The 11986-nt window shown below is 43.6% G+C and overlaps 1 protein-coding gene across 3 annotated transcripts in view; it reads right to left on the bottom strand.

Moving 5' to 3' along the window:
• Positions 1–562: 562 nt before the first annotated feature.
• Positions 563–11986, bottom strand: part of tefb (TEF transcription factor, PAR bZIP family member b) — an 18429-nt gene continuing 7005 nt past the window's right edge. For 2 of the 3 annotated variants that reach the window (XM_047815767.1, XM_047815766.1), the window contains 3 exons: positions 8695–9090; positions 8379–8599; positions 563–4274 (listed from right to left, as the gene is read on the bottom strand). In XM_047815767.1, coding sequence (XP_047671723.1) covers positions 4059–4274; positions 8379–8599; positions 8695–9090 — 833 coding nt within the window. In that variant the 3' untranslated portion in view covers positions 563–4058. Of the gene's footprint in view, positions 4275–6223; positions 6464–8378; positions 8600–8694; positions 9091–11986 lie in introns of those variants that run through there. The other variant, XM_047815768.1, reaches the window with a different exon arrangement.

The raw sequence follows: 11986 nt of genomic DNA, 5'->3' as shown, positions 1-11986 counted from the left end.
TCTGTCATCTCTCTCTCTCTTTCCAATCATACACTCTTCCATCCATCAATCACTTTCTCCCTCGCTCTTCTCTTACATTTCTTTCTGCTCCTCCCTCCCTCCCTCCCACCCTCCCTCGCTCTGTCAGAGGAGGGTATTACGTAACCCTGTTTTTGGGGGCGAGGCTGTTTGTTATGTAAGTCGTCTCACTCATGGAATACTAATGAAACACAGACAATAGAGGAACAAACATTCTCACTAAGTGCTGTGTGTGTGTGCGTGTGTGTGTGTGTGAGTGTGTGTGTGTGCGTGTGATGCTGTTATAGTAGAATAATAAACAAATGGGTGGTGTGATGAAGCAAAGTTACTCTGATCAGCCCGAAGGAATAAATTATTTCCTTCTAAAAATAAGTGTTTCATTCTATTTAGCCTACAACAATAATATTTAAGTAATCATCATTTTATTAGTAATTAAAGAACAATATACAATCTGTGTGTGTGTGTGTGTGTGTGTGTGTGAGTGAGAGTGACAGACCCTCTGCGTGTGATGTCATCAACAACAACCAATCAGAAACAAGGTCAGTGAATTTAAAGTCCACTTTATTGTACGTGACGTCTGACGTTACAGAACATTTTTACTACAAACACTTTAAAAAGGGGGGAAAAAAACATTTCACAACAAAACAAAAAAGATCAGAATTATTTCTTTAAAAAAAATAAATAATAATATTTAAACAAAGAGGAGTGTTTTGGCAAAACAAAGTGTTAGTGCTACATATCGCACGATTCAGTGAACAGGTGGATGTCCTGAGTACGAACATCACCACGAGTTTAAACGTAAAGCTTCACAGCTAAACTCAACCGTTCTGTCACACGATCGTGTTTCCGTCCATATAAATATATAGTTATATATTTTTTTTTAAAAGCGTGACGTCGAGCGGACGCTACGTGAGCCGAGAGCTTCGAGACTCTGTTGCTCCTTTCTGAGTTCTGCGTCTACTCGAGACTCTTGTGTGTTAAACCCCGTGTGTTCCGTCGCTCACTCGTCGACCTGCTCGTCAGGGGTTTTGTTCTCACCTCGCTCAAGGGCCACTAATCCGTGTAGCGTGTGCTTCGTTCATGTATCATCTTGTTTATAACCTTCTTTTGAAGATGGTTTAGGAAGCAAAAATAAAAAGTTTTATAGCTTATAGATTCTTTACTCTGTTTTTTTTTAAAAAATAGACTGTCGTATATACGAATCTCTGACGATTCCAGCTTGTAGAAGCGGTTATAACGCTATAATACACACGCTCACAACCCCCACAGACTCTATGTAACTGAATAATATTAAGATACAGTATACAGGCAAAAGTTTGTGCACCCTGACCGTCTCACACACACACACGAGAACCTCTGAAGGATTTCCGCTAGATGTCGGAGCGTGGGTGTGACGGTCAGGGGTGTGTATACTTTTGGCCTTAAGTATACGTGCATTCGAGAAGGCATTTTAAGTACCCTGTGTAGTAAGAACAAATGCACTGGTGGTAGGGAAATAAATCCCCACGCATGCATGCAGGAAACAAACTAGAACTAATAAATCAGTTTAAACAGATTCCAGTGTTAATGATCTCTCTCACACTCGCACGCTCTCGCACGCTCTCGCTCTCTCACTGGGGTTCTGTCTCAGAGGTCTTCACGGGTCCACTTAGATCCGAAAACCCGAGGTCTGACCGAGTTCTAAAAGATTCATGTGTACCTCGGACACGGGTCGGGGATAATAATAGCGGCATCAGGTCTCGGGTAATTTAAAATGAATGTGTTTTTACCGAACGGACCCGAGAAGACCCGAACTACTGTATCTCGTGTGTGTGCATCGACTCGAGTCCTTTTCCAACCTCTCCTCTGTTTGCCAAGACCGCTTGTGACATCGTGTGGCTGGCAGTAAGCTACTTTACGTTGAAACAGACCTGTCAATCAATTTTGAATCCACGCTGTAGCGGTTACTTTAGTGTAGAGTTACGCAACATTCGGGTCCAGTCGGGTTAAAAAAAAAAATGCCGTCGGGTCGGACTCGGGTCTAATTTTTTTCGGGTTTGTCTCGGGTCGGGTCTTTTATTAAAAAAATAAAATAAATTATGCTCGTCGGGTTCGGGTAAAAAAAAGTGCTTCTGGTCACTTCAGGTCGGGTTACATTTCTGTAGACCCGAGAAGACCTCTAGTCTGTGCTTCCACACAGCGCCCCCTGTTGGAGAGCCTCATTGTAAACCTCCCCTTAGTAATTAGATTAGACGTGTACGTGGTATAAAAACCCATTGCACTGCTCACAGTTAATGATTAAAAATCCCTGCACGACAACTCGATTATACTCTTCATCACATAGAATATTTTAAAATATAGATATATGCTTGTTTTTCTTCTTTTTTTTTTAAAAATCAGATATATTATCAGTGTTATTAAAGTCTCGGCGCTCACATCACTAACAAGACACAGAACATTAGGCATCACTTAGAAAACAAAACAAACAAAAAGTTATTCATCACTAAAGTGAAGGTGGATTAAATCCGTAACATGATGGAAGAAGAGGATTTTCAAGACCGGTGCATTTACAAAGATGGCATGCAGAAAGTCTCGTAAAAATCTCCTTGATGCTGTTTAATAGTAAAGATGTGGAGAAAGAAAGAAAGAGAGAGAGAGAGAGAGAGAGAGGGGAAGAAGGCAGCATCAGGTAAAGACTGCAGACGTCAGGAAGAATAACAGTCCCTGCCTTATTCTGAGAATACGCCACTGCATGTGTGTGTGTGTGTGTGTGTGTGTGTGTGTGTGGAGAGAAGAAAAGACATCATAGCTTCATAACCAAAAGACTGATATTTAGTATGTGGAAGAAAACCACCTTTTCTTATCTTCAAAGCCAAAAACACGCAAATAAGAAGTCAGGATGAAGACGGTAGAAGTCGCAGGTCGGTTAACACACACACACACACACACACACACACACACGCACACACACATACTCAGAGTAAATAAATAAATCAACCCGCTCCTCACATATCATCACGTCATGCTGGAGCATGCGCTTCACTCCAGAGGAGAAAGTGGGACAGAATGTGTTTCTCAGCATGTGCCACACACACACACACACACACACACACACCTTTTCTTATCACAAAGATGGAAATTTAAAATATATATATATAAATCACCATGACAACACAGCGACGGAGAATCGTGGCCAGGATTTCGGATTTCTAAAATCGGTTGGTTGAAATCTGACACGTGTTTCTCACACGTTTCCAAACATGAACACTGATTCGTTTACTGACTACAAACTGGTGTGATGAGGCTTCTAAGCCGGTCGACCGATTTCGATGTTAAAAGAGATTATACTGAAAAACAGCTTTCTGTTAGTCCACTAGGGGGCGAACGACGACGTGCTGCTGATGCTGCTGAGCTAAAAAAAAAAACAAAAAAAACAAACAAACAAAAAAAAAAAAAAACAGTCGCTGTGTCTCTATAGAAAAGAATTTCGATATACGAAAGAACTTCAGTGTGTTGTTACAAAACATCCTCACCCTCAGAGGCAGGAGGTCGAACGCGAGATACGAGGAGTAAATAAAAGATACTACGAGGAGTAAATAGCGCTAAGGATAACGTTAACGTTAGCTACCTGTAGAACTCGCCGTGAGTGGAAAAGCTCTACTCTTTCGTCCGGATCGATCCGCTACAGCTGTACGTTCGTTCTGCTCGCATGTTTACGTGCGAAAGCCTACCGGGATCACGCGTTCGTGCGAGGTGATGTCACTTCCTGCTACGGAGTCAGAAAGTGAAAGGTGTAAATGAGAGCAGAGAAGGGCTTCATGCTTTGGTCCAGTGTTTCCAGATGAAATTCCACAGCCAGTTAAACAAAACCTAAAATCTACCATTAAAAAACCAATAAAACAAGAAACAACACCGGTGTGAGCGAGCTGCTCTTTAGGTCAGTATCCCCACCCCGATTCGGTCTCCTGAATTTACCCATGATTCCTGGACATGTATACTGGACAGTTTGCAGCTTGTGTTGGTTGTTGATACCCTGCGGTGTGTCTTGGTGAGGTCTGTCCTTACAGAGGGCCGTACTTGGACTCGTATAGAGCCATGATCTTCTTGCAGCGGCTGCAGTTCTTCCTGAGCTCGGCCACTTCCTGCCGCAGCGCCGCGTTCTCCCGCTCTAGGAAATTGGCGCGCACGGCGATCTGGTTCTCCTTCAGGCGGCGCGCATCGCGTGAACGCTTCGCTGCTACGTTGTTCTTCTTTCTCCTCATCCAGTACTTCTCATCCTGGGAAAAAAACAGGTGTTATTAGCATATTAGTAGCGGTTATAAGGCCGATCGTTAAGAAACAGAATTGATTGACAAATTACAGACCAATTTCACACCTTCCTTTATGTCTAAAATACGAGAAAAGGTTGTGTCTGTTCAACTGAGCGCCTTCTTACAGGAGAACAATATCTTTGATGAGTTTCAGTCAGGTTTCAGGCCCCATCATAGCACAGAAACTGCACTTGTTAAAATCACAAATTACTTGTTCTTAGCTTTGGACCCAGACTGTATGTCACTATTAGTTCTACTTGACCTTAGTGCTGCATTTGACACTATAGATCACAACATTCTTCTAGATTGCTTACAAAATTACACAGGTATTCATGGTCAGGCTTTAAGTTGGTTTTGATCCTACCTGTCTGATCGATACCATTTTGGTGAATCGTCCAGTTTATTACCAGTTACTTATGGGGTCCCTCAAGGATCAGTCCTAGGACCTCTTCTTTTCTCGATATACTGTACATGCTTCCATTAGGGAACATTATTAGAAGACATGGGATTAGTTTTCACTGTTATGCTGATGATACAGTTATATATCTCATCAAAACCAGATGAAATAGCTAAATTGTCCAAATTAACTCAATGCCATAGAGAGATAAAAGACTGGATGAGCTGTAATTTTCTGTTATTAAACTCCGATAAGACAGAAATACTACTTATAGGTCCAAAAACCAGTGCACAGAAACTCTCACAATTTAACTCCCATTTAGAGGGATGTTCTGTTACTAGTAGCTCGACAGTGAAAGACCTGGTGTTATATTAGACAGTAACTTGTCTTTTAAAAATCATATCGCCCATACTACCAAAACAGCCTTCTTCCACCTTAGAAATATTGCCAAGCTGAGAAACATCCTGTCTGTATCTGATGCTGAGAAGCTAGTTGATGCCTTCATGACCTCTAGACTGGACTATTGTAATGCATTACTAGGTGGTTGTCCTGCATCTTTAATAAATAGGCTACAGTCCAAAATGCAGCTGCCAGAGTTCTCACTAGGACAAGAAAGTATGACCATATATCCCAAATTTTATCATCTCTACACTGGCTACATGTTCAGTTTAGTATCGACTTACGTACAAGGCTCTTAATGGTTTAGCTCCCAAGTATCTAACTAGTCTTCTAACACGTTACAATCCTTCCCGCTCTCTGAGATCACAAAACTCAGGACTTCTGCTAGTTCCCAGAATATCTAAGTGGGTTTTTACACCTGGTTTTCTGTGATCAGATAGCTATCCGATGGTAAAAAGACCAGGTCTAAATGCCCTCCGAAATGGTTTGGAGACGGATATAAATCCGATGATACAAACCCCTTCAGGAGGTGGTCTGGGACGCATTTCAGATGAAACTGGACATGTGTAAATGCATGTGGTTTTTCAAGCCACATACGTCAGCGCTATACTCCTCCCAAACGGAAGTACGTCACTCGCAGGTGACTCGCGAGTCATGCATCGCGCCAGAAACAAATATGTTTTCCCACCAGTGCTGGCTCAGATTTTCACCCAGGCGTCTCGTTGGGTCTTAAAATGCGCTGCAGCGAAAATGCAGTTTTTTGTAGCAACCGCATACACCAAAGCGTGTTCACATTTCAATTACCCCGGAAATGATGTAAAATATATTAGCATTTTGGGCGGGAGTAGAAAGATCGGATCGATATCCGATTCACCGAGACGCATTTATGTGGCCTGATGTAAATGGAACAGTTTTAACAAATCAGATAGCTATCGGATCAGAGACACCACACGAAGTGACCAGGTGTAAAAAGGCCCTAAGTCTACTAAAGGCGGTAAAACGTTTTCATATTTAGCTCCCAAACTTTGGAATAGTCTTCCTGATAGTGTTTGGGGCTCAGACACACTTTCCCAGTTTAAATGTAGATTACAAACTCATCTCTTTAGTCGGGCGTACACATGATACATCCCATAATATCGTGCTCTATTACATCAGACTTGCGAATATTATGAACAGCAGATACAGTAATCCCTCTCCACTTGCTTCTCTCTTTCTACCCATCCCGAGGCATCCAGACATTGTTCCAGCTCAGATCGTCTTCCGTGAGATGAAGCTTTCGGACCTCCACTGAGATGAGGACGACTCTGTGAGGATCCTGAGGCATCTAGAGATGTTCCAGCTCCAGTTGGACTCTGCCATACTAAAGAGGAGATGTGAACTCCATGTGGACTTTGAAGATCAACACAACGTTTATCAGACTGTATATTTATAATCACACCCTCCAGTGTCACCCACATGAGGATGAGGTTCCCCTTTAAGTCTGGTTCCTCTCAAGGTTCCTTCCTTTACCATCTAAGGGAGTTTTTCCACCCCACAGTCACCTGAGTCACCTCAGACTTGTTCATTGGGGATAAATACATACACATTTAAATATATCTAATATTAATCTTGAATTTTTGTATTCTATTAATCTTTATATTATTCTTTATAACAACCTTTTGTTCTATGTTTATGTTCTGTAAAGCAGCCTCTGCCTTGTGTGTGTGGAGTTTGCATGTTCTCCCCGTGCCTCGGGGGTTTCCTCCGGGTACTCCGGTTTCCTCCCCCGGTCCAAAGACATGCATGGTAGGTTGATTGGCATCTCTGGAAAATTGTCCATAGTGTGTGTGAGTGAATGAGTGTGTGTGTGTGTGCCCTGTGATGGGTTGGCACTCCGTCCAGGGTGTATCCTGGAAAAAAACAAGCGTGATCTTTGCTCCGTGACTAGATACTGATATGGACGACTTTTGACCTTGAATCTATCCTGACTGTCAGGAAATGGTGCAGCTCTTCAAATGGAAGCAGAAAACAGCTGATATCTCCATCCAGGGCCTGAGAGCCAAACACAACAACCACCATCTGTCCACTGCTGCGAGTAAACAGCTCCAGCTCACAGATACCGTGTAGAAACTCAGAGGAACCAGGACACAGGAAACACAAGAACTTGAACAGCCATGCTGATTATTATCTAGGAGAAACTTTGGTGAACAAGTCGTGGCTGCAGTTACACCTCCAGACTGAGAGAAACCTCCAGTCAGGAGTTACAAATCCAGACTCCTCCCCTTTCCACTCCTCCATTCTCCTTCCCTTTCCACTCCTCTGTTCTCCTCCCCATTCCTCTCCTCTGTTCTCCTTCCCTTTCCACTCCTCTGTTCTCCTCCCCATTCCTCTCCTCTGTTCTCCTCCCCTTTCCTCTCCTCTGTTCTCCTCCCCTTTCCTCTCCTCCTCTTTCCTATCCTCTCCTCAGTTCTCCTCCCCATTCCTCTCCTGTTCTACTCCCCTTTCCTCTCCTCTGTTCTCCTCCCCTTTCCTCTCCTCCTCTTTCCTATCCTCTCCTCAGTTCTCCTCCCCATTCCTCTCCTGTTCTCCTCCCCATTCCTCTCCTGTTCTCCTCCCCATTCCTCTCCTCTGTTCTCCTCCCCATTCCTCTCCTCTGTTCTCCTCCCCATTCTTCTCCTCAGTTCTCCTCCCCATTCCTCTCCTCAGTTCTCCTCCCCATTCCTCTCCTCAGTTCTCCTCCCCATTCCTCTCCTCAGTTCTCCTCCCCATTCCTCTTCTCTGTTCTCCTCCCCATTCCTCTCCTCAGTTCTCCTCCCCATTCCTCTTCTCTGTTCTCCTCCCCATTCCTCTCCTCAGTTCTCCTCCCCATTCCTCTCCTCTGTTCTCCTCCCCATTCCTCTCCTCTGTTCTCCTCCCCATTCCTCTCCTCAGTTCTCCTCCCCATTCCTCTCCTCAGTTCTCCTCCCCATTCCTCTCCTCAGTTCTCCTCCCCATTCCTCTCCTCTGTTCTCCTCCCCATTCCTCTCCTCAGTTCTCCTCCCCATTCCTCTCCTCAGTTCTCCTCCCCATTCCTCTCCTCAGTTCTCCTCCCCATTCCTCTCCTCAGTTCTCCTCCCCATTCCTCTCCTCTGTTCTCCTCCCCTTTCCTCTCCTCTGTTCTCCTCCCCATTCCTCTCCTCTGTTCTCCTCCCCTTTCCTCTCCTCAGTTCTCCTCCCCATTCCTCTCCTCTCTTCCACTGTGCTGCATTTAAACTCGGCATGCAGGAAGTAGAACCCGTCTTACAGGAAACCCTCACCTTGGAGTCCTCTGGAACAAACACCTTCTTGGATTTCTTGATCATAGGCTGCGGTTTGAGTTCCTCCTCAGAGAAGCGGTGTTTGCGTGGGTTAAACAGCTCACCTCCCGGAATGCTGGACAGCACCAGGTCTGCTGGGTCTGGCTGGAAGTTCACACTCACCTCGACCTCCTCTGGGTTGATGGGAGACGGAGTGGTGCGCTCGTGCTTTGCTTTAGGCTCTTCAGGGAGACAGTGAATGTAATTCTTATTATTATAAAACCAGTCAGTTTAAACATCTCAGCATGTGTGTGTGTGTGTGTGTGTGTGTGTTCACCTGTGGTATGCCCCATGACCTGCAGCTCAGCTATTCCATTCTCACCCTTCTCGTCCTCCCCTTTTATCTTCCGCACTTCTGCAGCTTTCTCCGTTTCCCCGGGCACCTGAGGGACAAACCCTGAGACTTCTGGGACTGCGGGGGAACCCTGAGCCTCCTGCTCCAGGCTCTTGTGCAGCTCCTCCTCCAGGGCTGCAGGTATTTGGTTCTCCAGCAGGAACTCGTCCAGGTCCATGTACTCCAGGTGGAAGTTCTCGCCGTCGTATGGAATGGTCTTGTCCCAGATTGTTGGAGTGAGCGAAGCTGAAACTCCGCCCACGCCCCCGGATCCTCCGCCTCCTCCATCTCCGCAAGACTCCTCATCACCGGCAGAGCTCAGCTTCTCCTTCTCAATCTCTGCGGTGAACAAATAGCCAGAAGGTCACTGTGGTGTTATTATTAAGTTATAAAGTGACTTTTGGCTTATAACAATTTATAAATTAAAAAGGTTTCACATGACACTGTAGCACTTAAACAAAACACTCGGGGATGTGCTGTTACAGGAAAATAATCAGCGTGTGATGATGTACAGCTACTTAGGGCTGGGCGATATGGCTGAAAAGTGTATCACGATATCAGTGCTTCATATCGGTCGATATCGATAATTAGTGACATTGTTTATGACCCATTTAAAATAAGGAGCAGGAGAAAAATATATTACATTTAAACATTTTTATTTTAAACTTAACCTTCCTCTGATCAGAATCCCCTCAGTTATTAAGTCAACAACCAGGAAACCTCCAATAATTATAATGTAACATGAGTCTAAAGTCACAATGAACACTTAACTATTATCTCTTAACATTTAAGGTGCAGAAAATGTAAGTAATGTTTAATAAAGTGTAATAAAATAGTGCAAAGTGTTAAATATAAACAGAGAAACCTGAGAATTTAGTGCAGGTTTAGTGAGAGGGAGTTCACTAGCTGTTCAGCTTCTGGTGAATAAAGTGTGTAAAATATGTGCAGTGTTTTGTAAACAGAAATAAACCTGAGCTAGACTGAGATACATCTGCAATATAAAACAAACCTGATACACTACAGTAACATCGTTTGAAAGCTAAAACCTGCAGAAATATAAAGATAAAAAATAAGAAGAATAAAATGTCCGATTAAGAGCTTAAAAGAACGGTAATAAAAATTACATTTCCTTTTTTTTCCGCAAAAAAAAAAATTTGACCGTTTTATGGAACACATTTTTTTTTATATCGATCACGTGTCTATCACGATACATATCGTTATCGTTTCATCGGCAAATAAAATAAACAAACAATACATTGTACAGTATCAAAGCTCCATCTTTGTGTCTGACTGATCTGTCTGGCTCAAACCCATTTATAGAATAGAGGCCTTTTATTTTGTCACATCTACATTACAGCACAGTGAAATTCTTTCTTTACGTATCCCAACTCTGGTGGTTGGAGTCAGAGCGCAGTCTCAGACATGATACAATGCCCCTGAAGCAGAGAGGGTTAAGGGCCTTGCACAAGAGCCTGACAGTGGCAACTTTGCATTGCTGAAGCTTGAACCCTTTAATCAACACTCCAGAGCCTTAACCACTTGAGCCACCACTGTCCTCAGAGGGAAAGTGACTGAAACGAACAGGAATCAATGAACTGACCTAATTACAACGCTGTAATTGTGATCCTCACGTAATTAAGCTACATGACAGTAACTGACCTGCTACATGACTATAACTGACCTGCTACATGACTATAACTGACCTGCTACATGACTATTACTGACCTGCTACATGACTATAACTGACCTGCTACATGACTATAACTGACCTGCTACATGACTATAACTGACCTGCTACATGACTATAACGACTGACCTGCTACATGACTATTACTGACCTGCTACATGACTATAACGACTGACCTGCTACATGACTATTACTGACCTGCTACATGACTATAACGACTGACCTGCTACATGACTATTACTGACCTGCTACATGACTATAACTGACCTGCTACATGACTATAACGACTGACCTGCTACATGACTATTACTGACCTGCTACATGACTATTACTGACCTGCTACATGACTATAACGACTGACCTGCTACATGACTATAACAGACCTGCTACATGACTATAACAGACCTGCTCCATGACAGTAACTGACCTGCTACATGATTATAACCACTGACCTGCTCCATGACAGTAACTGACCTGTTACATGACTATAACCACTGACCTGCTCCATGACAGTAACTGACCTGCTACATGATTATAACCACTGACCTGCTACATGACAGTAACTGACCTGCTACATGACTATAACCACTGACCTGCTACATGACAGTAACTGACCTGCTACATGACAGTAACTGACCTGCTACATGACTATAACCACTGACCTGCTACATGACTATAACTGACCTGCTACATGACAGTAACTGACCTGCTACATAACTATTACTGACCTGCTACATGACAGTAACTGACCTGCTACATGACTATAACTGACCTGCTACATGACTATAACCACTGACCTGCTACATGACAGTAACTGACCTGCTACATGACTATAACTGACCTGCTACATGACTATAACCACTGACCTGCTACATGACTATAACCACTGACCTGCTACATGACTATAACTGACCTGCTACATGACTATAACTGACCTGCTACATGACTATAACCACTGACCTGCTACATGACTATAACTGACCTGCTACATGACAGTAACTGACCTGCTACATGACAGTAACTGACCTGCTACATGACAGTAACTGACCTGCTACATGATTATAACCACTGACCTGCTACATGACAGTAACTGACCTGCTACATGACTATAACCACTGACCTGCTACATGACAGTAACTGACCTGCTACATGACAGTAACTGACCTGCTACATGACTATAACCACTGACCTGCTACATGACTATAACTGACCTGCTACATGACAGTAACTGACCTGCTACATGACTATTACTGACCTGCTACATGACAGTAACTGACCTGCTACATGACTATAACTGACCTGCTACATGACTATAACTGACCTGCTACATGACTATAACCACTGACCTGCTACATGACAGTAACTGACCTGCTACATGACTATAACTGACCTGCTACATGACTATAACTGACCTGCTACATGACTATAACCACTGACCTGCTACATGACTATAACTGACCTGCTACATGACTATAACTGACCTGCTACATGACTATAACCACTGACCTGCTACATAACTATAACTGACCTGCTACATGACAGTAACTG

The sequence above is a fragment of the Tachysurus fulvidraco genome, chromosome 7, assembly GCF_022655615.1.
Source record: "Tachysurus fulvidraco isolate hzauxx_2018 chromosome 7, HZAU_PFXX_2.0, whole genome shotgun sequence".
Classification (NCBI taxonomy): domain Eukaryota; kingdom Metazoa; phylum Chordata; class Actinopteri; order Siluriformes; family Bagridae; genus Tachysurus; species Tachysurus fulvidraco.
The sequence above is the reverse complement of the archived record's forward strand: the minus strand, read 5'-3'. Positions and strand labels throughout refer to the sequence as shown.